At 40.8% G+C, this 27,652-nt stretch overlaps 1 protein-coding gene across 3 annotated transcripts in view; it reads left to right on the top strand.

Moving 5' to 3' along the window:
- Positions 1 to 27,040, top strand: part of prkcz (protein kinase C, zeta) — a 111,822-nt gene extending 84,782 nt beyond the window's left edge. For all 3 annotated transcript variants that reach the window (XM_054609569.1, XM_054609572.1, XM_054609571.1), the window contains 4 exons: positions 5,022 to 5,101; positions 6,977 to 7,066; positions 18,621 to 18,736; positions 26,669 to 27,040. In XM_054609569.1, the coding sequence (XP_054465544.1) occupies positions 5,022 to 5,101; positions 6,977 to 7,066; positions 18,621 to 18,736; positions 26,669 to 26,756 (374 nt within the window). In that variant the 3' untranslated portion in view covers positions 26,757 to 27,040. The remainder of the gene's footprint in view (positions 1 to 5,021; positions 5,102 to 6,976; positions 7,067 to 18,620; positions 18,737 to 26,668) is intronic.
- The last annotated feature ends 612 nt before the right edge of the window (positions 27,041 to 27,652 follow it).

Raw genomic sequence — 27,652 nt, 5'->3', positions numbered from 1 at the left:
TAACGAGTTGAGAGTTGAGACAAGAAACAGAACAGGCATTTACCATTGTTAGGTTGTAATTGTAAATCTGAGAAGTTTATCCATGTGGAGAGCAAAAAAGGTAGAAAACATTGGCTGAAATGTAATCTTGGAACCCGACGGCTATCGTCTGACCATGATTTAGATCGTATTGGTTTAAATGAGCTTGTTAACTGGCTACTTGGTAAACAATCCAGAGGTACACAATTTATTTCAACTCCAACTCCAGTCTCACATCTAATCTGACGGCAAACAACGAGCAGCGCCCTGCAAAGGAAGTTGGGAAATCTAATATGAATATTGAGAGCACATGGAAGGCTGTTCGGCGCCATTTAAACAAAAAGATGTTGTGACGCATAACTGATATTGTGGGGAAAACAGATTCTATGTAAAGGAATAACAATCAGCTCTGGGCTGTGAAGATTTACTTGTGTGTGTAAATTGAGGCTTAGATGGTTCTGACATGCTTCATTAAAACAGAGGGATCTCACTAAAAAGGGCTAATTTTATTCTCTCGAATGTTGATTTCTCTTGGCATTTGAGTAAACGTATTGTTAGATTTACATTAGTGATAGACAGTAGTGTGAAAGCCTGATACAGCTAGGGAAAATAAAAGTTTGATCATTTTATTTTGTCATATTCCCTGTTAATAAAAATGTCCTTCTGTGTTTAGTTTAAAACATTTCTTTGAATTTAGTGATTTGGTTTTTTTTTCTAAATTCGGTTGACAGATTACATGGTCCATTATAGGTTTAGAAAATTCACCTTCTGGCGTATTAAATTCCAATAACTCCATTGGATGAGTGCAGACGTACGTGGGGGTCAGACACAAATAACATCTGGTTTTGTTAATGTCTTAAAAGATAACACGACTGAAACAGGTGGCTGTTATCTCCGTGGATCTTACCATCAAAAAATGCTGTTACAGTACGCGTGCGTGTGCAAGAAATAGGTTATTTTTGAGAATTTATGTAATGATGTACTACTGCATGCACGTGCTGTAATGCACGCTCCCCGCCCCTCATGAACTGTGGAGAATCTGGCAGTACATCATGGCCTCTATTACAGATTTAGGGTGCATTTGTGGAACAGTTGTTTATTGTTGTTGAAACTTTGTTTCATAATTATGATTTTAACGGTTTAAGGAGAAGGATATAGAATTCACTTCTACTTGGAAAGCCTGGCGTGAGTCTGGACTCATTCTTACATTTGGGTTAATGTGCTGCTGTCTGTTTTGTGAAGCATAGACTGAAATGTAGAGTGTGGTGGCATTTGGTGACATCATCCATGTGTTTCTACAGAAGATGTGTTGAAGCTCCAATCCGTTTTCTCTGTTTGCAGCTATTATTTTCGCTTACTGTACGCTTTATTAGCTTCTTAATGTAAAAGTGATTATCAACTATACCCCCAAATGCACACACAGAAAATGTGAAATTAAGTCCTGACTTCTGAATTTCTGGAGAGAAACTTTTGTCAAGTCCAGACTGACATGAAAACTGTATGAAAAAAAACAACAACAACAAAAAACGCAAAAGGTTGTGGTTGATAGAACTAAACCAAACGGCGGAAAAGTTGTTCAACGCAGTGTGTCATCATCCAGCAATGCACCCTGGTAGATAACATTTAAAGCAGGGTGAAAGTCAGAATGAAGGATAAAAGGATTCTTGCAGATTTGTGAGTCCCTCCTCATAATATTATTTATCCCTGTGCATCTGGTTAGCTCTCAGTCCTTGCTCTGTGTCAATGCCACTCACACTGAAGCGAAGCAGCACTTTTATTACATTAACTTCTATGCTTAGTCCAATTCTTCTGTCTGAATAGTGTCAGAGTGTGTGCTACAGCTGTCAAATGATGAGGAAATTACAATTCTGCAAATACACATGTAGAAATCTCCACAAAGAAGTTTGCTCGTTTGCAGTGTTTCCAAAGGCCGCCCATGCACATGACCCTAAGGCTGGAACTCGCTGTATTCTCCGGGCTGCCAGCAGACATGAGTGAGGGTCATTTGAGAGTCAAAGCTTTTTGTTTGATGGTCCACACAGAAGCATTGATGGGATTCAGGAGTTGTGCACGCTAATCAGCACACCTCTTACCTATAACACCCTTCTCGGTGTGATCACACCCTCAGGGTAGAGGAACCTCTATAATATCTGTCCTATTTGCATTTGTGTTCCTCGAGCCATATGGTACCCTTACATAGCACACCCCTTTACCACCACCACCACCACCCCCCTCTCACACAGTCACCCACACACTCCTCTATAACAGAAATTCCTCCGTACTACAGCAGCCTTGTGTGACGCATTTTGTCTCTGCTGTGACTGTCAGGAGCATAGCATGGCACCGTGGCTAGCATCTGCCACCAGTACCATCCTCCTGCCGGTCTTACTGGCGGAGCAGCAGGTTGCTCGACGAATTCCTGCCAACGGAAACCAACCCTTTCTCTATAGGATGCCACCCAGCCATATGCCACCTAGCTAGACCACGTGCCAGACCCTTCTTTGGGTATCAGTGCTGCACATGCCAGCCCCACAGCTTTAGACAGACAGAAAGACAGACAGCTGGCAAACGTGTTATTCAGTTGGGGAACCAGCCACAAGGTGGCATTCACTTTAGAACATTAACAATTTTAATAACTGAAATATATTGGAAAAAAACACGTATCTGTTTGCGCTCAGTGTGCGGGCCCTTTCCCCCTAAACGGCTGGGTTTTGAGGCCTGTAGTCCCATTCACTAGCATCCTGAAACCCTCTTAATGGATAGGGACAAATAGTAAACAGGGAGCCTTCCCTACTCATTAAAACCCAAAATGAAACATCACTCATCATTCTGAGACAGTTCTGGGGCTGTACACAATAGGTGGAAGCTCTGAAGCGTCCTCATAAAGACATTTTAATCCTAAATTACCATTACTGGTTTGGATTGAATTTCCCCGATATAAATCACACTATGAGAGGATATGGAGGGTATGTTGTTGACAAGAAAAAAGAGAAAAATGACATTAGAAAGGGTCCAAGAATGTATACATTTATATCAATCCAAGCAGAAACCTCTTGGTTTTGAAAGTAAAGTCCATGCTGAAGTGTCTTAAAGCTGCATTCTCTCTACTGTCCATCAGGGGGCGACTCCTCTGGTTGTATAGAAGTCTATGAGAAAATGACTCTACTTCTCTCTTGATTTATCCCCTCAGTAAACATTGTAAACATGAGTTTATGGTCTCAATCTCTAGTTTCAATTCTTCTTCAATACAGCATGATGTTCATTTAGTAAATGATGGTCCATTTAGAGTCAAACAGACCATAAAGCAGGGTATGCTTTAGGGCGGGGCTACACAGTGATTGACAGGTTGCTTACCTGGTGTTGTCCGGTCTTGTCTGTGTTTTTTAGTAAACATTGTATCATATGTATATAGTATATGTATCAGTTTATAGTATATGTCTTCTATAGTCTCTGTCATATGAATATGTATATATCATCATAAACATTGTAAACATGATTTATGTCTCATCTATTTCAAGTCTTCTTCAATACAGTATGATGTTCATTTAGTAAATGATGGTCCATTTAGTCTCTGTATCATATGTATATGTTTAGTCTCTGGGCTATCATGATTGACAGGTTGTATACCTGGTCTTGTATCATATGTCTATGTATATAGTTTGTATCATATGTATATGTATATAGTCTATGTATCATATGTATATAGTATCTGTATCATATGTATATGTATATAGTCTCTGTATCATATGTATATGTATATAGTCTCTGTATCATATGTATATGTATATAGTCTCTGTATCATATGTATATAGTCTCTGTATCATATGTATATGTATATAGTCTCTGTATCATATGTATATGTATATAGTCTCTGTATCATATGTATATAGTCTCTGTATCATATGTATATGTATATAGTCTCTGTATCATATGTATATATGTATATAGTCTCTGTATCATATGTATATAGTCTCTGTATCATATGTATATGTATATAGTCTCTGTATCATATGTATATGTATATAGTCTCTGTATCATATGTATATATGTATATAGTCTCTGTATCATATGTATATAGTCTCTGTATCATATGTATATGTATATAGTCTCTGTATCATATGTATATGTATATAGTCTATGTATCAATCTAGCAGCCTGTTCTCACTCCTAACTCGGCAAATAACACTTTATGACGGAGTTGTATATTTTGCTTTTCAGAATAATTCAATTCAATTCATTTTATTTTGTATAGCCCAAAATCACAAATTTGCCTCAGAGGGCTTAACAATCTGTTACTATCTGTACCCTTACTACACACAAAACTGTCCATCTTCTGGCCGTAGTAAAAACACCTTTTGAACAACTTTTTTTTTAAACACAAGTTTTCTGTTTTTCAGCCATAGTTTTGTCTGCGGATCTTCCTCACTCTGCCTTAACAACCCCTACCAAGAAGATAAGGCAGCCTGTCAAATACAACGTTATTGTCCACCCAAGGAGAAGACAAAGAAAACATCTATTCTGATGTTTTTTGTCTTCTCTTAGTCTGAAACATTAGACGTTAATGGGGGGGGTGACCATTCCAGTATGAGAACACATTGATCACCAAACCTTGAGCTGTTATTGTAGGGGGGGAAAAAAATCCCTGGTCACCTCAGCGTGAGCTACTAATGTGTGAGGAAGAACTCGAATCATTTTATTTCAATTGTGAAGGAAAACATTTTTTTTCAAAGACATTTGTTCTCGCTCGTGTGACATTGTTGAGCTGTGGGAGTCTCAAGGCTGTGTGTGGACCATCACAAGTGAGAAAAAAAAGAACAAAACAGTGTCCTCTGTATCTCCTCCCTTCCTCTGACACCCACTCAGCAGACATGGTCACCCACAGGCAGGTTTGACTGTGAATCATCCTCCTCCCTACTCACGCTTGTCCTTTTTCCTTCTCTCTCCTTCTCTCTCTCTCTCTCTCTCTTTTGTGTTGCTGTCCTTCTTTTCTTTTCTGCCAACAGTTATTCTTGAGAAGCCCATTCGAATCCCAAGGTCTCTGTCGGTGAAAGCTGCCAGCGTGCTCAAGGGCTTTCTAAACAAGGTGAGAGCAGTCCACTCCCCATCAGCCATCTCTCTCTCTCTCTCTCTCTCTCTCTCTCTCACTCTCCCTCTCTGTTTACACTGCTGCTCAGTCAAATCACCATGTGTGGGATCACGCGTTACGGACAGCCAGAGACGGCCTCTTTATTTTGTGACTGAGTGTATATTATTGTTACTGCGCTTAAATTAAGGAAAATGTTTATGATACCCTTATTTTAGTAGTTTGATGATAGTACTATGATACAGCAACAGTGAAATATCGAACATACTGTTTGGATGCTTTTAAATGTTTCAGCCGTAAGCCCATTTCTCACATGAACTGCGGGCAGTGTCCAGAGAATCAGGCCTGGACATGGCTGGAGTTGCCCTTTCACACTAAAAACATTGTCCATGTCAGACGCATTCTCACCTCCTGGAAATACTCCAACTTTGTAGGTTGAAAAAAAACAAAACACCACATAGCCGCGCCGTTATTTGGTCACATACAGCCGAGTCTCTTGCCATTCGTTGAATTCGCTGACTATTTCAGCTTTAGCCCTTACCGACAGAAGTTCGTCATCTCTCCAGTTAGATTTATTTCCGTTTGCGTCTTCATGTAAATGAACGTTCTTGTTCACCCTTGGATGTTTGTATTTTTCAGTTTCGCTGGTGAAGCTGTAAAAAATTTGGATAAAGGCGTTACACAAATGCAGTCTGTTTACCGTCTTATTTCTCTGTGCCATTGTTGTCCAAAACTATTAAAAACACATGAAAGAGCAACACGGTTGCAGAGGCTGACCTGTTTCTTAGTAACCATGAACACACGCTGGGTTGTATTGTTACTCAATCCCACATACAACGTCCTGCTACCATAATTACTCATTAGAGCACCAAATGTGGGTTCATCCGCTGCTGAAAATAGTCCCCCACTAATGCACTATTTCCTCCTGCTGGAGTATAATTTGTTAAAACCTACAGTCACCAGCTGTTCGAGGGAAATTACTGAGCCTTTTTCCAAAAGGAAACTTTATATTTTTGTGAGCTAGAAAAAGATTAATGCCTTCAGTAGGATCCAATGGGCTTGCAGTGTCACGGTCAGGGAAGTTTAGACAGAAAGTTTGAACAAATGTACACATTTGTTCAAACATGGTCACATTGTTTTGGAGTTTACATGGAATTTGTTGACAAAAACGAATATATAGAATACTCCGGAGTTATCATTTTAATCGAACAGGTTTCAAGACTCTGCAAGTTTTATACCTTAGTGAAAATAAAAGAAAGACAATTGCCTGAAACGAAAAACATAAACAATTCTCAAAAGTTTCAGCAGCAAAATTAGCAACATGTAAAAACACTGGGGTAGCCCTTTAAGACATATAATGATCTTTGTGATCAGGTAGGATTATTAGAGCATGCCCACTTTTTCTGTGTCCATGTGCAGACGTGTTTATGCATTTCAGCCCGGGGTTTCATGTTTTTTGCAACAAGGTTTCGCCCGCGTGTCGTCATGCGTGAACACACTCAGCCTTTCACATGCACTTTACCGCGGTCAGGCATCACCATAATTGTTGTTATGAAAAGAGCCCAGTCCGAGTTAAGCAGTTAGAGAGGGGCTACATGTACACATGTAGGGCATGATGCAAACATGTGTGGCCAGCATTATTACTAATGGTCCACGTTGCTTCATTCTGTTAGGACTGCACAACATGTGAAATATTATATATAAGATAAATAGTTTATTTCGACACAGTCCCCCCCTGGACTTCCAGCCTAAAGCAGAATTCACCTAACCTTAACCTGCATTCCTCCTCATCTAGATTCTAAAGAAGAAGCTCACATTGTATGTAATACAGTGTCTCCAGTTTGTATTCCTGACCAGCTGTCTTGGTCCCAACAGGATCCCAAGGAGCGGCTGGGATGCCAGGTCCAGACGGGCTTCACAGATATCAAGGCACACACATTTTTCCGCAGTATAGACTGGGACCAGGTAAGAGCAGAGTGAGTGAGGAGAGAAACAAATATCATGCTATGAGAAAAGCTTATTTTATTATCTTATATGGCTCCTCTCTCAAAACCTAAAAGACATAGTCGTAGTAGATGGTCTGCTTTGACAACAACCAATATATAAGCCTACAGTCCACCATTGTTTCAGCAACAATTAAAGCAAAAAAGACAACATGAAAACTAAATCAGGTAAGCCAATAAACAAAAGATATTATGACATTTTATTAAGTTTTAGTTATGTACTAATACTGTGACAAATTAGCTAATTACTGTTTAAATGCAAAATCCTTTTTTTATGACCTACATCTGTGAAATCCTCCGCTGGACAAAGATATCTCTTCAACAGAAGTTGACTTCTGTTGAAGACAGAACAACATCTTGTATTTCAGCAATGTTATGTCTGTAATGTTAGCTAACATAACCGCTTTTGTAGGAGGGAAAAGAATGAATGAAAAGTAGACTAGAATCAGCAACAAACAGCTTGGACAAACCATGAAAAGAGGCAGCAAGCTGAAGTTTATTACCTTCAATAACGTGAGCTTTACCTTCAGTTGTACAAATGAATGCAGATTCTTTCAGTCTGTTCTAATACAGTCTGGAAAACTCTCGCTTTCTCTCACACACACACACACACACACACACACACACACACACACACACACACACACACACACACACACACACACACACACACACACACACACACACATCATAAGTTTTAACAAAATAAAGTGCAGTCCACTGAACATTACTCTTAAAGTTCATCTTTGCAATTGTTTGATCTCTCTATGTTTTCTCAAATTGTAAAATGCAAATAAGTATTCCAAGCATTCCTCTGAGAGTGATTGTTTTAGATCTAAAGCACTCCAACTGAGTCTGTTTTCTCAACTTGCACGGCAGCTGGATTCTTGGGATGTCATTGGATCATGAAAGAATTGCGTACATATCACACAAATATCCATCAAGTCAGGCAGCAAGCAATGCGATAGATGCTACCGGCAGCTATGTGTGGCTTAGGTGTATATGAAGACACGGAGAAGCAACTGTTTGTTCTAAACAACAATGGCGGCTCCTGAAGACGTTAGCTTAGCTGTAATAGCATCAGTTTTATCAGGACTGGAGAGTATTTCTTCATGGAAAGAAGAGTAAAGAACCATACTGAAGGCTTTTCTAGGTAGAAAATATGTTTTCTCTATTTCATCCAATCACCTGCCAGAATCATTTTTTGAAAGTGCCTGCCCTTTTCCAAGCAGTTTCCAATGACTTCAATTATTTCTGTGTGAAATAAACCAACCGGTGGTGGAAAAAACATCAAGTTTACCAACTCATGGACTGATTTGTATCAGAGCAAACTATGTATAGGCTTTAACTTCAACTTAGTGATAGACTGTATTGGCAGCCATGTTGTAGCATGTGTGTACGCCCATTTTCAGTATTCATTTACGTGGTTCCCCTGGTCCAAGACAGTCCAAAACACTTGTAAACACACACAACTCCCTCCAAAACATTTTTAAAACTCCCATGTGTGATGATCGGAAGTACAGCGCCCTGAAAGACAAAGGAGGAAATAATGGGGTCGCAACTTCCTGAATAAAGTCTCTCATTTCAAACTGATGAAACTGTGAGGTTGAAGGTGATACATACTCTACCTAGCTTATAGCTCATCTTTTGGGGGATCAGGGTGCATGTTGCTTGCTGACAGACAGCTGCTGACAGCTGATCTGGGGTTTGTCACAACTAATGTAACAACAAAGAGAGAGTAAACACCGCACGCCCCCACATTCAATGCCAATCAGCTCTGAGAACAGGATGCAGCTGTCATCTCAGCTCTCATTTCCCTTTGTCAGGCGTGATAGTATGGATCTACTGTATACATCAAGAGCTTAAATAACACAGAGCACAGCCTCCTCTGATGGTTTGAACAGGCACAGGAGTAAGGTGGAGCCCTGTGTGTGTGTGTGTGTGTGTGTGTGTGTGTGTGTGTGTGTGTGTGTGTGTGTGTGTGTGTGTGTGTGTGTGTGTGTGTGTGTGTGTGTGTGTGTGTGTGTGTGTGTGTGTGTGTGTGTGTGTGTGTGTGATAAAAAATGGATGATATAGTAATAGACATTGTGTGTAGACTACTGCTCTGTGCAGTGAAGTTCCCCCCCTCTGTGGAGCAACAAAAGTGAATTCTTAATCACACACGTAACCACATCTTTGCAAATGAAAGCTTGTGTGCACTGTGTGTGTGTGTGTGTGTGTGTGTGTGTGTGTGCGTGTGCGTGTGTGTGTGTGTGTGCGTGTGGGTGTGTGTGTGTAAGGTTGCAGTTGCGTGATTGATGGCGTAGCTCTGACGCACAACATTGTCTGAAGCAGACCTGAAAAAAGGGTAGAAGCCATACAATATTAAGGATCTTTACATCTGCATATAGTTGGTTTTCACTAGTGGGGCTGAGCAATGTGCACTTATGAAATGAACTATATTCAGGTCATTGTAATGTGTTGTTGCTGTTATGGTCAGTGGAACTTCAGATTGTGTCTGGATGGTATCTATGGGCCTCCATTCATACAGATAGATTTAAGAAAAGGGGTTTATTTTTTCCTGTTTTTAATTTTCTCTTTAAAAATAAAAAAACTATATGTTTTTTATATTGATCAATGTCTATAGTTATCATAATATATATTTATAATAATAATAATGCTCAATTTACAATTTTAAGAGTATTCTTCTTTGGACAGAACCCTAAAGAAACCAGAAGGTTTATTGTGGTTTATAATGTAAAATTATTTATAAGGGCTTTACATTTAAGACTGAATAGATCCAATGAAAGAATATGTAGACTAAACAACAGCTGTGCTTCCCATCACATCAAACCTGTTGTTCCAAACAAAGGCTGTTTGGCTATATATAGTGTTCGGTCACACCACACTGTGGGGGATGAAACGCAGCACTCAGGCAGCAGTCTACCTGTCTTCTGAGGAGGACAGACAGGCGCCTGAAGGAAACCTCACCTGTGAGAACCAGGGACAGAGTTACCGGGGGAAGCAAGGCTGAGACCCGAGACGCTCTGAGGCCAAACAAACTAACCCGGTCAGCTCCGGGGGACAAATACTTTTTTGCGTGCACACAACAAGACGGAAACCTGCATCATGCGGCAACCCTGACCCTGAGCCAACCAATAGATTGATTTTCTCATCCTGGCTGTCCTGCAGCACCTCTTCTCACCCTCTCTCTGAAACGCTCCGTTGTAGCGCTTGCTCCTCCCTCCAGAAAGCAAAGTCTGCTCTGATTGGTCAGCTAGCCCACTCTGTTGTGATTGGTCAACGTTTCACATTTTAAAAAACTCTTCCTCCGGAGCTTCAGCTCCGTCTCTCTCTTTTGTTGTTTGAGGGCCAAACTAGAAGGAAGGAGTTGAGTTCACAATGTTACACTTCTGTAACATTGTGACCTCATAAAGTTACAGAAGTGAAGGAGAGAATTCAATGGAGCCGTTTCAGGCAGCTCAGGAGCAGTGATTCTGAGGGGGAGGGTAACTCCTTTTAGGAGTGGACTTCAGGTTTTACACTCTACGGACCTTTTACATGTACAAAAATATATATAACACACTAAAGAAGAGGGAAAAAGTGGAAAGGCATAATAGGGCCACTTTAAATCAAATAAAAAAATGAATCTCATACATTTCTCATTGTTAATAGTGGATTTTATTGTGAAAATGTTCAAGATCATTTCATTACCAAGCCCTAATTAGTGATGTACAGATCATGCCTTCATCCACAGGGGGAAAATAAATATTTATATCAGTACAGCTGCTTAACATCGCAGAACTGACAGCTGTTCCCTTTTGTGTCCCCTAACACCAATACTGACTCTGCTAAACTGGAAAACGTGTTTCCTTTCGCTGATTTCTGACTATGATGTGAAATTTCCTCTTTATACTGTTAAGTAATATTTCTTGAATGTTGACGCTAAACAGGTCAAGCACAATGTACAATAAGTTTGTGCCGTTCAGAGAAAGTAAAAAAAGGAAAGTATTGGAACGCTCCTGCATGAGGCCAAATACAACGTTACATCATGAAATGACTAACAAAAATCCATAACCACATTAACACGATTCCTGCAATTGGAGCATTACGTGTTAATTCATTACTCTATTAACTGTTGGAGATTTATCAGATGGCCAATTATTTTATTCAGCTAATACTCCAATTGACATAAATCAAAATAAAATATGTTGAAATACAGATGATGTTGACTTCACGTAGCTCTTATCCTCGGTTATTATCATTGTATAAGCAAAATAAATATAAAAAATATCATTAGCAGCTGTGATGTTGTATTTTAATCTTGTAAAAAATAATAACGCACAATAGAGACTTCATCTTCTAAATTCCACACCGTTGCAAGTGCACTTGTTTCCAGTTAACAATGACTCTATGAGAGCACCATTAATGTGCTACTTTATCAGAGATTAGCGTGAATGCTAATTAAAGGAGAATTAAGGCCACTTCTCTGTCCTTATTGTTGCCGCGTCCCTCATGGGACAATTAGGTGGGGTGGCAGATAGTACACTGGCATAAAAGAGGGGGAAAACAATTGTCAAGAGTGAGTTAATGAGTGCTGCCACAGAGCCTGTGAAGTACACACCAAAGGCAAACAGGGGAAAGATATCAAAGCGGGGAGGAATCCTGAGCCCGGCGACGAGGCCCCCGTGTAGCACAGAGGGGAAAACAAGTTGACAAAGCTGTGAGAGGAGGAGAAGCGACGCTCTCTGCCCTCAAACTCCAAACCTGTCTCCAGACCTGACAGGCCTGGCACACCGCTACTGTTGTTAGCACGTATTAATATTCATCAGACGGCTCCTGAGGGAGCGCCGAGCTTTCTCTCTGAAGAGATGACACGTTTGAATATCATTTACCTGCCGTCCTCTTTCATGCCCTCGCCAAATCCACAGTTCTTCACTGCCAGAGAACTGTCAAGTTGATGAGCGTTGAGAAGAAATGTATTATTTGGAAGCGGGTACAACTGGAATTCACTATTGTGAGTTCTTTTTCACTGACACTGAGATCATATTCAGGCAGGAAAACAGATATCCATCCTCTGTAGTGCGTGATATGGATGCATCTTTGTCTTACCACCGAACCAATAAATAGTTAACTTTATCTTTCTGTTTTGTTCCATAGTTACAAGATGACCAGATGAGAATGGTTGAAATTTAATAGTAGTATTCTCTCCTGAAGACTTTGCAAAAACGCTTTGCTTCGCTCGTATAAGACAGAAACGATCCTCCAGCAACCCGCCACAACCTTTCTGTTTTTGTCTCAATGTTCACCAGCTCATTGGACACTGGACTTTATGTCAAATATGGATGGTTTCATTTACATCTGTAATTTTTTTAATTCAACGACTTCAAAGCTATGAGTTGCTGCTATGAGTCGCAGTAGTATTTTCTCAATTTGCGGCCCTGCTGTACAAAGCTAAGAAAAACACCAAACTTATATCTTACAACGATCAGTATTTCCTGTTTTATTATGCTTGAACTAATCAACGTAAGTCAGGACTGTCACAAAGTTTTGGGTACGTCTGGTCATCCTAGTTTGGATCAAAAATAATTTTTGCATTTTGCTTTGATAGCCAAAGTGTTCGCTGACTGGTTGGCAGAACCCAAATGTTTCCAATGTGAATTCACAGAAATACATAAAATGACCCTGACCTCTTAGTTGCCCATTATGTGGTGACGGCACGTATTATGTAAAATGATGTGCCGTCACCATGGAAATAATTTAAACAACATTAAACAACTAAATTTTACTTTAGGTTTAGTCAACAAAACAACATGGTATAAGAGAAAACATCATGGTTGGGCTTAAAATAAGTACATAAACAAAAGAAATGGAAAATACGTAAAACACACCATGAATGTAACTTCACATTAACTCACCAAACTTTGGGACAAGAACACCGGTCTCCTGGTTGAAAGTCCTGTTTGATTGTCCCATCCACCTCTTCTCCCTCCCACCATTAGTCTTTGTCACTGTTCACACTACGTCACTAGCTGTTGTTCATACTATTATGAATCACCCAGATTAACTGATATGGAGAGGGAAGAGGAGAGTTCCGGAAGCTTGTCAGAAGTGCTGGTGAGCAAGAAAAAATCAACAAAGAGTAAACTGTAGAAGTGCCCACACTGCTTACCAGGGAGGACTGGCACACTGTATTAACAGTGTTTGGTTCTTACAGCACTTTGTTGTTCCTTAGTTCAGAGTTTTCTACCTGAACTGCTTTCATACAACATGTCTGATGATTTGCCGACTGCTCATGTTTCTTGTCCTAAGTGCGATGTCAAAGTGTCTCATGGTCCTAGATCTCAGCACTTAGTTTAACAAAAGAAAAGCAAACAACAACAAGCCTGTTCACACAGCCCCGTGTTTTCTTCCCAGAAAAGTCCCTTCATCCAGTGAAGCATGTTTAAACCATTCACTTTTATTCTTAGTGAGATGTTTACCGTCTGACAGAAGATCTGTACAGATATTTTGAATATTTCAAGTACAAAATTTCAAACCAACAGTGAAGTGAGGCCACTTGACCTCTCTGATGTTAATATCCCAGTTCTTATGGAGATGTGCTTCCACACTGCGGACAGACGACAAGAGCCACAGCTCCACTCAGTGTGATTAAGTGAAAACAGTGCAAGTGTGTGTGACGCTCAGCTACATCTGCTGACTGTGGCAAGTCTGCAGTCACATCAACGGCTGCGTCTGATCAGCTGAACGTCACGTCGTCCAATCCTGTGCTGAAAGCATGGATGCCACTGCAACACAACACACACACACACACACACACACACACACACACACACACACACACACACGCACACACACGCACACGCACACACACTCTGGAAGGTGCTGGATAGCCTGTATAGCCATGGCGCTACCTCTTTCATGTGCCCCTCTGGCCTAAGGGGTGCTCCCAGTGTGTGTGTGTGTGTATGAAGGTGCCGTTGTCATTCCTGGCCTTCAGTGTGCTTCATAACCACCACACAGAGCTTCAGCCTGCCCAACAACACATCAGACAGACTTGGGAAAGTAGGAGGAGAGCGATGTGAAAAGATGAAAGAGTTGACAATGAGTAAGACACAGACAAACGGGGAGGAGGAAGATGGAGACAGGATGTGAGGGGGTGAAACTGTGTAGGTAGGCGCTGAAAGAGCTAAAAAAAAAATAGCAAAGAGAGAGATTCGGGGAAGGTTGGGCCAATTTGAAGGAGAGCGAGTGATAGGAAGAGGTATAAAGAGAGAAAGTGAGTGGTTTTGTGTTGTTTGTTTGTTTGAAGCTGTTCCCACAGAGCACTTTGAACCAATAACACTAATGAAGCACAGAAAGAGCTGGAAAAAGCAGCAGGAAAACCCAGAGTGTTGCAGCAACTAAACACACACACACACACACTCAGCAAACAACTGGCAGAAAAATAGTGTAACTGGAAAACAACTTGTAAGTGTTTAATAGGATCCTCAACAGTATTCACACCATAACAACAAAGTAGGTCATTTGTAAGTGCCGTCCAAAGTGATTCTCTAATCTGCCACCTTTATGGTTAAAATTTGGTTTGGGTTTAAACGAGTTAAACTACTTGGTTATAGAAGAACATCGCTTTTACAGATCAAATTGCGTTTCTAGGTGTCGGGGAGTCACAAAAGGCTCTCTCAATCCTTTTCAGAGGGGACTGTGTTAAGTCTGATCAATGTTGGAGTGAAGTCACTGAAGTCAGCGTTTGTTCGGTCTGAAAACCAATGAAATCTGGATTTTTGTAGTGTAGGCTCCAGGTTTCAACAAAAAAGAATTCTGCGTTCCATACAACTCGTAACTCCAAAAAGTACAATTACACGATACTCATACTCCTACTAAAAGTTCCTACCTGTGAAGTCGGGGCAAATCCATCTACCCCGACAATAAAGAAGCACATCGTAAATGGTAAACCATCAGCTCAAAGGCAACTTTGAGTATATTTGCCCTTATTTAGTTAGAATGATACATATAGTTAATTGATGTCAATATATGTCACAGGCTATTAGGAAGCTGGTTGAAGTAAAGAGTCTCTGAAAGTTATCTTCTCTGCACAAAAGTTATTCAATAAAACATTAGCTTGTCAAGTTTAGCTGTGGTTTTGTTCACATCTGGCATTGTGCACCTGGAACAAGTGAAGGTTAGAAGTCGGAAAATGACCTCAGAGTTTTCTGGAATGTAGCAGAAGATCATGTAGGATAGAAAAAATGATATCTCTGGTTCTGCTGCATCTACTTTAAGGGGAAAGAAAAACAGATTGTGTTTTTCTTCTTAAATCGAAGCAACAGAACCAGTGATATCTTTTTCTTTCATAATTATATATTAAATATTCCTGCTCAAGGCATTTCGCATTAAGCCATTTAGCAGCTCATTTACCTGGCAGGCTTTTAACTTTTATTATTACTTCATTTATATTCATGTTACCCTCTTACCATTATGTCTTTCCCAATTATATCCCATCTTGTATGCAATGACATGACAATTAAAATAGTAATTAAGTTATTACCTTAATTGAAAAGTGCTTTGTGAAACTTACAATACAAGACATTACCTTGTTTGTGTGTTTGCACTGAGAATGTATTGACTGGTGATTTTCAGTAGTTTTCATGTATATATGTATATATATGTATACATACCAACCGACCAACAGACCGACCAACCTCCCTAGCTTGCAGCCCAAAAATAATTTTCCTCATAGACCATCAGTGCAAAACTGTTGACAGGACACCTCCAGCTATAAACATGGTCAATTATGACTACTACTATTAGTATATTTTTAAGTCGCAAGGATTTAATCCTTGTAAAATTCTCCCAAAGCCCAGAAAAGTAATTTCTTTCCTGAATAACATCTCCATGTTTGTTTACAGCTGGGACAGAGGCATGCTGGGAATAACACTACTGCGCATATTCAGCACGCTGAAACCCCAAAAGCTAGAAACTTTTCTTGCTGTTCTCATTTGACTGTCTCAATAGGCCCCATTTTTAGGTCCAGTGTCCTGTTGATGAATACATTCACAAGGTGGATAGTTGGGTCAAACAAACGCAGGACTTTCACCCAGGAGACTGCTGTTCATGTCCCATGTTAAAATAAAAGTCAATGGCAGACTTATTTTACCATACTTTTGTTAAATAAGTTAGGTACTTAACTAACACCACGTACCCAAGTAACGTAACAGACATACTTTCTACTAATCCAAACCACAATATTTTCCTTTGGTTTTTGTTGCCTACAAAGTTGTTTTGTTTCTATTCACAACGTTAACTTTCACTTTCAAAATGTGGTATGTGCAGTGTGACCGTCTGAAAGCATTAGAGTGGTAGTGAGAACCACTGATGACGACCAATCAATCTGCTGATAATATTCGCGATGGGTGCGAAAACACTCAAAGACCGTATATAGCCTACATATGATTCTTTTAATTTACTTTTGGGAAAAATATAACGAAAAGCTGAACATCAGCTATTAGACAGCGCCTGGATCAGCCTTCAAAAAACATAATGAGTTACCTCTAATTTAAGATCCCCCTAACCTACTTCTAAACTTTTTTTTTTAAATGTGTATATTCTTCAATCGAGGAAACAACCAAAAACAGAATGGTGAGCGAACATGTGTACCTGATGTCTGACTTCTTTGTGTTCTGAGAAAATTGTACTCTATGCACATTTTAACAGGATGAGGGACCGATGTGAAACCATGGAAACAAACCAGACAAAGACTCTGCCGGCTGAATCACTCTGGCACAATTACTCTGCTGCCTCAACCCTCTCTGTTCTGTTGTTTTTCCTCTCCTTTTTTCAGTCCCGTCGTCTTTTCCACTGAGAAATGTAGCAACAAGGTGCCCATGTTTTACTCTAGCTGGTCTGACCATATGGAAAAGAGCCACAGTGTTTAAACCTGCCTGGTGTACCATATATCACAACATTTCTTATGGGCTCAGTGACTGGTTAATCGTCTCAAATGTGCAAGTTTATTTTTATTTTTTCAATTATAACATTTACATCAACATTGTTTTTTCATAGGAATAAAGGCGCAGCAGATGCTGAGTAGTAAAGTCAATTTTAGTTATATTGCCTACAATCACACATTTTTCCCAAAACCAACAAAATGTTAGCCCGTGAGCTCATTTCTACTTTATCATTTCCTGTCTGTGGCTCTCAACTCTAAGCCCATTGGTGCACAGCTGTTTAAAAGAAAACCTCACAAATATTTAGTTTTATTTTTAAAAAAAAAAAAAAAAAAGGTTTGCTATTTCCCAAAACAGCTGCACACTAGTATTCGTGGCATAAGGACGATGTATGTGAGATTGAGTAAAAAGAGGGAAAAGACATATCAGGTTTTGATACAGACACAGTACTCATTAGAAGGATCATCCCTTGGCTAAACTCCTGGCATGAACAACAAGGTCCAACCAGAACTTAGAAACCATGAGTATGTACAGCAGGCCTGTCAAACTTTAGATGTCTTCACTTGCTGAAAGGTGGGCTGTAGTAAGACTGATACTTGGTGAATAAAGAGTTTTGGGTTTGATGCCTTTTTCTTTTAGCCTTTTTCAGATCACAAGAGAAAAAGTGTAGGGAATGAGTTAATAACTTTAGCACGCCCTGCTAGCTAGTTTACTATCTGCAGTAGTAACTTAGCCTTTATTTGAAAGTCAAGGAGCGTACTACTACCCTAAAGCTGCTTTCAGACAGCGAGCTGTTGGCGCAAGGCAATGTCCATGTCCTATACTTTGAATCAGCGGCAGCAGAGTGCAACGCCTAGTTAGGATCCTTCCAGCTTGTTCACCACAGGATGCTGCTATCCACCTAATATAATGTCATGATGACCCCATTAATATAGCAGATTAACCTTTATTTATGTACATGTACTACTAGAATGGAACGTATAATTGGTGTAACATTAACTAACTCGTTGTTGGTTTTGATATTTTATGGCAATTGTTGACAATGATAAAAATAAGGAGGAGCACTATTTTCAAATTGAAAGTAATAAAGGTAACAAATATAATTCTAGGTAAATGCCATGTAAGAAGTGGCGTCCCACACCGCATTTATCACAAAATACTTTATACTATAAATAATAATCATAAGACTTAGCTAAAGATTTAGCTTGGCTGTAAAGCAGCAGCAGTTCTCATGACCTTTAGTTTGACAAAGCAAAGTTGGAAATTACTTCTTTTTCTGTACACTTTTAAATGTCAGCTAAAAAGGTTTGATAAATTTGACACCCCATGGAAAACAAGTTTAACCACTCCAATAATATCCACATCCTTTAGGTAATTAGCAATGCTTCTGTTTTGTGCTTTTTTAATCAAAGCGGTGGATGTGCAGGTTTTTCAGGCAGCAAATCAATGGCTGCAGTCCTGCAGCTGTAGAAGGTTCTGATTCAGAGCACACAATGTGCTTTGGGTTTTGTTTTTCTACATGGCCTCCACTGTGCATTGTTGAGTAAGAACCTTTGTTACACAGTTTTTTATGTGTTTGTTTTTTCTCAGCTGGAGAAGAAAGAGATGACGCCGCCCTTCAAACCTCAAATCACTGATGACTACGGCCTCGAAAACTTTGACACGCAGTTTACCAATGAACCAGTGCAGCTAACACCAGATGTTGAGTAAGTACTGCCTCTGGAACTCACGTCAATTTAAATTAAAGCTAGACCAGTAAAGTCAAGCTTATGTGAATCACTAAGAGCACTCTTTCACTTGGTTACTGAAAACTATGCACTTCTGTATGAAGATCTGTTTGCAGGGACTGGAAATTTGCCTACAGTAATTTCTGTCATCATATCAGTCATTTCTTTGTTATGTGACTGTTCAAGTCACTACATGATGACAACTTTCACAGCAATGAATTATTACCCAAGTCAAGCAGGTTTTTGGTTTCTGCGATGTTGATAGTCTAGTGAAGAGTGAATAACATCTGACATCTAACCAAACACCTTCACAGCCATTTAAAATCACCTTTAAACAAGTCATTATAATCAACCATAATAAGACTACAGCTATTTTGCATTGTTCCATTTTACAGAAAGAAGTTTTGTTGGACATATTTTTGTGTTTCATGTGTGGAAACCGTGTCCAAGCCTTGAGCCTCTGCATGACTGTTTCCTATGACATCGCTTGAGTGTCAACTGAAAACCGGCGTTGCTAGGAGACAAACTGATCCCCTCTGTGGTTGGCTGATGTCTGTGCCTTTACAAAGTTCAACATGTTTAAAAACCATCATACTGTTAAGTTTGTATTCTACTCATAAAGTTGAAGCCTAATTTGCTTTCCATCATCTTGTTTCACTACCTGCAGCTCCTGCACACTCAGTGCTGTGTTGGTCCCGTGGTGTAGAACGGCTAGTGGTAGCTGTCTCAGTGTCAGGTCCAGATGTGGTGATGGACAGTCAGAACTCACAGCGAGGGGCACAATTGAAACCACAGACCCCCCATTGATTCAAATCAGAGTCATGTAGTAACGTGTTGAGGTCAAAGATGGGGCGAAGCAATTGGCAGCGACGTCAGTTTGAACTAGTGTTCATTTTGTCAGCTATTTTTTTATGCCTCCACGCCGGCAACAGCTGGACTAAAGGATGAACTGATTAGATTTTGGGGGTCAAAGGTCACTGTGAAATCAAAAAACAGATTATTGGCTATAACTCAAGAAATCATATGCTAATTATGACAACTTCATTTGTCTAATGGAATAAAATGATGAATTGATGACATTCTGGTGTGTAAACTACAACATGACTGGTAGCGCAGGCATACAAACAGGGTTGTACTACTAGTTGATTTAGTCCTGTTTCAAAGTCCTTGTATGTTTGTTTAATAATTAGTCAATTCGTTGCCTTGGGGCATTTTAGATGTATCTTCTTCAAAGAAAATGTAACTATTTTAGTATAGTTTTAGTGAATGAAAACTGTGGACGTTTTAAGTTTAAGCATAGGAAACAGTTCTGCTGCACTAAAGAAAAACAAGATCAATGATATTTAGTCTCCTAATTTAAAAAGAAAAATTGTCAAGTTTTTATTCTTCAAACCACATTTTAGTCTTGTCTTTTATAACAGAATTGTTGATATCGTCACAATTAGTGTTTAATGTGTTGGTGTTAGTGTCTTTTATTAATATACAGCCTCATATTACATCCAAACTGTTGGTCAGTGGCCCCCTGGACCAAACTGTGATTGTACTGGGCAGCTGTGAACGTGTTCATCTAAAAAAGGTGATCGTCAGACCTTTTCATGGTCAGATAGAGGTTGAAAAAGATGTGAAAAGTAATTGCAGTGGGTGGATGTTGTGCCATCTTTTAAATAAAGCTTCTGCATCTAATTAAGAAAAACATCCCCCTCTGCGCGTTCCCAACATTGGCATCTCATCTGTCAGGGACATTGTTTTGATTAATACGATGGTGTCGCCTTCAGGATCTGACAGGAGCCCTTCTTTAAGACTGAACTTTGGAGAGAAAAGGCTGGAGAGATCTGGCTCAACAACAGAGCCCTAGCAGGCTCCGCCGCTGTGGACCAAAACACAAGCATGGCCTGTTTTTGGATCCCATAAGGTTTTGGCAGGCCAGCCGATAGTTATTACCAGGCGTATGACAGACAACATCTAAAATTTTCCAACGTTTTTTTTTTTTCCTGCAAAGCTTTTTATTTAACAGATTTTAGCAAACCATTTCTCAACAACCACACAGAAGCTGAATGGAAACATTAAATACACCATGCACTCTGCCCAAAATGCATCCTTATCAGCATTTTCATCAACGACAGTAGGACATGTACTAATAACTTTAAAAAAAAAGGATTGTAATTTCCAACGATGTTGTAGCTAAGCATCTTTTATCATGTCCTATACATCAGAAATTGTGGGATAGATATGTAGTAAGGGCTAGGGTGCTACCTACAGCTTTCCGGACTCTTCGTATGCGCTACGCAGTGAATGGTGCAGCTGGGGATGAGGCGGGAACTATCGGACAGTCTTTCCTGAAGACATTCAGTGTTTCACTTGTAGACAAAAGAGTTTGTGTCTGAAGAATGACAACAGAGACCTTCAGGGAGAACTCCAAACTGTCCCTAACTTTGGCACCGTTAGCACCACCTGGTCAGTCACTGCATAAAGTGCACATAAATGTTGGCTGTGAAGTGTTTCGTGATGGAACAAGAATTGTTGGACGTAGTGACCATTTTTTTTTTTATTTACTGTCATGCTACGTCGTACATACACTAAGTACACTATGCTGTACATTTCACACAGTGCAGACGTTCTTCTTTTTTGGTAGCTGGTGAAAGGATTCAGCAAGTGTTGCATTGAAGATGATGTCACAGCAGCTCCACTCGGATCGCTACGGCGATCAGCTGAGATTCCTACACTGAGGGGATTTTGTCTGCATAGGAAATAGAGAAAAGGACCTGGTACCAAAAGTGAGTTTGGAACCATACCATAGAAATGAGGCATCAGCTTGAAATATAATGTACTTGGAGATAGACAAAGACTCTATTGTGGCTTTTTCCTGCTTGTTCAACTTGGAACTTTTGAACATGTACAGCAATGACTACATCATTGTGAAACAGCAGGGCACAGAGCAACAAGCTCTCCCAGTGTTAATTGGAGCCTTATTAAATGCCCATCATACTCTGTACCCATGACAGATGTCTTAGGGTAGCTAGCATGGCTCAGTTTGAAGGTGCTGTACACATCTGCTGTTCACTAGACACTGAACTTCAAACCAGCCTCGGGTAGGGTGAGCCTCGGAGCTCATTAAGGGCCTGCAATGAGACGGCTCTGAAGCTCATCCCAGCTCATTTGTGACTGCGTTCGATGAGGGGAGTCTATGACAGACTTTTTAGGGAGGCAATTGTAGAAGACGCTGGGGTGGTACAGTGAGGGGGAGGAGGGAGATGAGTGGGAGAAGGGTGGGGAGCACACTGCCAGTTCAGTAGTGGAGATATCAACGTGGCATCAAACACCACGGCACATCAAAAGAAGACGCATGCCTCCTCCCTGCGTCTCGCACTTTATCTCCACACCCCTTTCTCTTCCCACTGTTACCAAGGAGAAGGGCTGATATCGCCCACTCCTGCTCTGGGAGGGGGTGATACAAAAAAAGCTCTCCAGTCTCCCCTCTCTCCCACTCGTGATGGGCTTGGCATGAGAAGAAAGAGAAGTGAGAGCCGTGTAGGGAAAGAAAAGGGTAAACCCTCCATGTTTGAGATTTACATTGCGACATTAAAAGCCAGATTTGCTGGGGGCCCTTGCCAGCATGGGAAGGGGGAGGGGTAAGGGGAGAGAGGCTTTAGTTTTTCCATGCCAGCTCCCTGTCTTAGAAAATGGCAGCCTCAGCCAGTGCCTAGAGGAGCATACTTTCTGTTTCTGTAGCCTTGGTCCTTGGTTTTCCTCTTTTCAGGGCCTTTACTCTGGAGGTCTGGGTGGATCCTGATGCGTATCATGCGTTACCACTAAGGAGCCAGGTCCTACACTGTTTGGATACCTTACTGTTGAATGTAACAAACTTCTGTTCTCAAAATCACGTGTCATGTTGTGTCCATCTATTTCAGATATTGACAGGCAACACATGTCTATTACATTTACCATTCTTTATTTTGGAACGCCCAAATCCAAAGCACCTGGTCACTGCATGACTCATAAGTCGGCCTCTAAATGCACGCTCAACTAGAAACCGAAGACAATCTCTCTGGCTTTGATGCTAGATCTTGGTGTAAACTGCAGTAAAGTTAAAATAAAACTTAGATAGTTAGATAAACTGTTGTGATTGGCCAGTCAGAATCCATGTAATGCCCGTAGGTTTGCTGGCTGCCTTTTTAGCAACAGCTGTGGATTTAGAAATCCCCGGACATTCGGTAAGCGTGAATCTCAGATTGTCTGGCATTGCAAGACTTCCCACCATCTCTCCACTAGGAGTTGCTAGCGCAGCAATACGGAAGAGATCCTTCACTGGCTTCCCATCCACAAACAGCCAGTTGTTTGAGTGTATGACTAGTCTGGCCGCCCACGGTTCTTTTTCCTACCTAGCAAGAAAATGCGTGTAGCAGTCATCCCTGTCTGGTATCTAACGGCAGTATTACACTTGTTTGCTGGTCTAGTGTAGCAGCACATAACTGAATTACAGGCCAGGTCATGGGATGTTGCGATGTATGATGGGTGTGAAGAGCGAACGCTTGCTTTGTTTATACAAACTCGACTGCAGAAGTATTTGTGCGGCTGGATTTTATTCGCCTTAAAAAGCCAATGGACCATTTTACAAATGTTAGCCGTAGCTAAGCTAGTGATGTAGAACCAGGCTGCAAACTCCGGTTCCCCCAAATAAAGCCAATGCAGAAGTGTCTTAAAACTTCTCTCTACTGATTCCTCTGGTTTAAAGAAAACGACATGCCGACAGCCGTAATCCAAGATGGCGACGGCAAAATTGCCAAACTCAAGGCTTGTAAACGGCAGTCCACAAGCCAATGGGGATGACGGCCACTTCTTATATGCAGTCTATTTGTAGAACTCAAAACTTACCTGAAACATCAGCCCTTTGTGTGACTTTCTGTCAGGCCCCCTCTACTTTATTAATTGTGCCTGTGTACAATAATAAAATTGGTGTCATCATTTTTTGAAACAGGCTTACTTTATCTCACCTCATAACTCCCAAAGCCAGTTTGCACCGATTTGTTTCCACTTCTGTTTTTTTTACCAACCTAGAGTTGCATCACATCAGTCTGAATACAACATGATAACTAATGAAAACTCTGCAGTCATTTTCAGACCAAGTGGATCAAGCTTTCAGTACCACACAGTATTCAGACTAGAAATACTAACCTTAACCATGTACTAGTGATGTTTTGGATGGTTACATCATTTCTTAGATGGACAATAGCTGAAGTCTTTTAGGTTGATTTCTTAGTTTAATATTGGTCCAAAATCACTTAAAATACTGACTCTCCCACTTCACTCCCTCCTCTCCACTGCCCCTTCCTCCGTTTATCCTCTTCATTCTGCATCTGGTAATGCTTTCAAGTCATCCAAGCCTGGGAAAAAATGAGGCAACATTTAAGTTGGTTGAACACACTGTTTGTTTTGGTCAACTCCCAAACCCTCTCCTCTCTCTTTTGTGTGTCCCTCTGTGTTTTTTCTTTTTCTTTCTCCCTCTCTGTTCTCTCAGAAACTCCAATAGAAATAAAAAACACCATTTTCTTAATGTCATTTTTCTATTGGTTGTTGACATACTCCTACAGTGAAAGTACTTCACATGAGATCAGATGGAGGAGAACTACTTGCTTCATCAGTATTCTAGTAGGCGAGCTGAAGAAAGACACTGTAGCATTCCATTCACTTGTCCTTGCGCTCTATGTGGGTGGTATCTGCAACCTCTTCCACACTGGCAGGGCCCCCTAAAGTGAGACCCCCACCCACCTGGTACACCAGGGGGAAGGCCAGTGAACACACCTTTTGTTTTAACTTCAAAGCCTGCTGCCCAGTGTCTGAAGGGAGAAAGCCTGTCGGCCCTTTCCCCAGCGAGAGGCCTCTGTTTGGGCTTCAGTTCCTCCTCTCACCATCACCCCACACACACACACACACACACACACACACACACACACACACACACACACACACACACACACACACACACACACACACACACACACACACACACACAACACAAACACAGATGAGTAAACAGCCTGTTGCTGCAGGAGAAGCAGGTACCAACAACAAACAGGGAGTTTTTGTTGTTTAAATGTATTATCAAAAGTAATCTGTCCCAGTCACTTAAGACCAACTCTAATTGCAGCCCAATTCTGTCTAGAAAACCTGTTTTACGTCCCTTGGTGATAATGTAAAACACAAGTTTGGGAGTGTCTGATTTGATTTGTTGACATGAGTCATACCCAATCTCCAACACCTGGATTGGATCCTCAGAAGACTGTCTTTGTCAAGATGTTGAACATAATGCGGCTGTGAAGAATTCTAAAAAGTGTTGAAAAACGCTACATTCAAGCACTAGATTTCAATACTGAATGGACTACAGGTAGATTAAAAAGGCAACCTGTCACACATTTCTATCAGATAATGAAAAATTGGTGACCAACAGATGAAGGCAGATTTAAAAGATTATAACTGAGAACTGAGGCTGTGGCTGTGGCGTAGTGGAGAGCAAGGTAGTTCTCCAATCAGAGGATCGGTGGTTCGATACCCGGCTACGACAGTCGATGTGTCCTTGGGCAAGACACTTAACCCCAAGTTGCTCCCGAAGGCTTGCCATCGGTGTGGACTGGATGTTGCATGAATGTTAGTTAGAGTCTGATGGTGGCACCTTGCATGGTAGCCTGTCATCAGTGTGTGAATGGGTGAATGATATGTAATATACTACTGATTGTAAGTCGCTTTGGATAAAAGCGTCTGCTAAATGACTGTAATGTAATGTAATGTACTCCTGGATGTGTATCTAACCGATGCAGGTTTGCTTGCCTTGACTTTGATTAGACGCTGATGATGGGTAGTTGAGTGAGTGTCTTGACTGAAGTTTGCCTGAACACTTCCTGCATGCACATGATGTAACGTAAAGATACTCTGTGGAGTTTTCTCATGACTGATAGTTGCAAAAGTTTTAATGAGGAAGGAAATGCAGGTAATGTTTTTTTGTGTTTTTAAAAAAAGATGGAGCGGGAAGCTCGTTGTCATGGTAGAGAGGGATGATTGGCATCAGTCGAAGGACCGAGGTTGTCACATTTCCCTGGAGGTGTGAAGGATGCCTGTTATGGAGATGACTCGCTCTGATTCACCTACAACATCAATGCTGAACTTCTTTCTAGGCACTTTACATCAGAGAGTGGTGTAGCAAAAATCAATCCATGCGTCTTTGTGAGATATGTGGTTCTAGAAGTTTGGTGTGAAAGTGGCTACTTGCAGGGCTAGCTTGTCCTGGCTCTCCTGTTTTTTTTAAATTTTTTAATTATTGTACACCATTGTGTTTGATGGAAAGTTTTTGAAGAGGAAAAAACAAGCTTGCTAATGTTCTGTTAGCAAAGTTAGCAGGTTAGCTTAGCTCTTTATCTAAGCTCACTGAGTTTATTGAAAACCGTATTTCTACTATTAGCTGATGACTCATAACTGTCTGCAAGCTTTCGTCTCTGTTCTCTCAACGATCACCGCCACCAGGATGGGTTGCTTTTGTTCACGCTGCAAATTTGTGGGTCAACATTCACAAAAGATTAACTTGCTGATTGGCTCCATCTCCCCCATCAATTCAAAAGGTTTATATATCATAAATGACTGCACATTATTTCTGAAATCAAAAGACATGATGTTTGGTCCTTTGCCATCTTTCTCTCCCCGAGTTCCTGCATTTTGTTTTTCGTACTTACTAGTAAAAGCATAGAATGCATGGTAACATGGTAACAGCACAATAATTCATGTCTCAGGTTTGAAGTATTGAAATCTGTATGGAGAGGTGTCCTTTGTTCAGAACTTGATCCAGGTTTGCTTTGGATGACATTGTGCTCTGGCTTTGGGATATAACAACACCTCTAATTCTTCTTCCTGTCCTCCTCCCCTCAGGGACGTCATCAAGAGAATAGACCAGTCAGAGTTTGAGGGATTTGAATACATCAACCCCCTGCTGCTATCCACAGAAGAGTCTGTATGAAGGGGAGACCAGCTTCCTCCTTCGCCCACCTACTGTCTGTCCAAGCTGCCGTCTCAGCCAAAAAACACTCACAAGCCAACTCTGAAAGGCGAGGAGGAGGAGGAGGAGGAGGAGGAGGAAGAGTAAAGGACAACAGGGAGGAGGAGCTCACCCTCTGGACCTTGTCAACGAGGCAGAGCAAACTGGAGAACGGGAAAAGGTTCCTTCCTGGGCCGTTCAGATTGTTTTTGGAATACCAAACTCTTCTTTTCTTGGTATCTACCAGGAAAACAAAGACTTCAAGAACATTCCCTGACGTTACGTTGTCTTCCCCTTTTCAGTTTTTTTTTTTTTTTTTTTTTTTCTCCTTCGGCTTCATTCCGTTCTCCTCTCTGAATGTCCACCATCATGTCAAAAGCTTCGTGGTTTGAACGGAGAGCTGTTTCATTCCGTGCCTGCCGTCATGAACACATCTCAGCCCGTCTCACATCCCTGGAGAAATATGACAGTTCTGAAGAAGAACTTGAAATTTTACGTGCACTTTTTTTTCTTTTGTTTCAATTTTTTTCTATTTTTGGGGGGGGAGGGTGGTGGGTGGTGGGGGGGGGGGGGGGGAGCACGAAGACTCACACAAAATAAGAATGTACAATGACAAAGGAAAAAAAAATAAGTTATTATTGTGTATTATAATGTAGGTAGTGAATCCAGAATTGACGATGCCTTTTTATTGATGCAAGTGGCACATTTTCATCCTAAACACAACATCTCTTTTTGTTATCTTGTAGGATTTTCACTAAGTAGGGGGGACGACTTTTTATTTAAGAAGTGCCTCAAAGATCGTATTGATTACCATGGCTCTGAATGCACTTATCTCTTCTAGAACATTTCTTCACCCATCCTGGCTTAAGTCAGTGAAA

This window comes from Anoplopoma fimbria, chromosome 12, assembly GCF_027596085.1.
Source record: "Anoplopoma fimbria isolate UVic2021 breed Golden Eagle Sablefish chromosome 12, Afim_UVic_2022, whole genome shotgun sequence".
In the NCBI taxonomy this organism is placed as follows: Eukaryota; Metazoa; Chordata; class Actinopteri; order Perciformes; family Anoplopomatidae; genus Anoplopoma; species Anoplopoma fimbria.
Note: the sequence above shows the minus strand (reverse complement) of the source record. Positions and strands in the feature narration are given on the sequence as shown.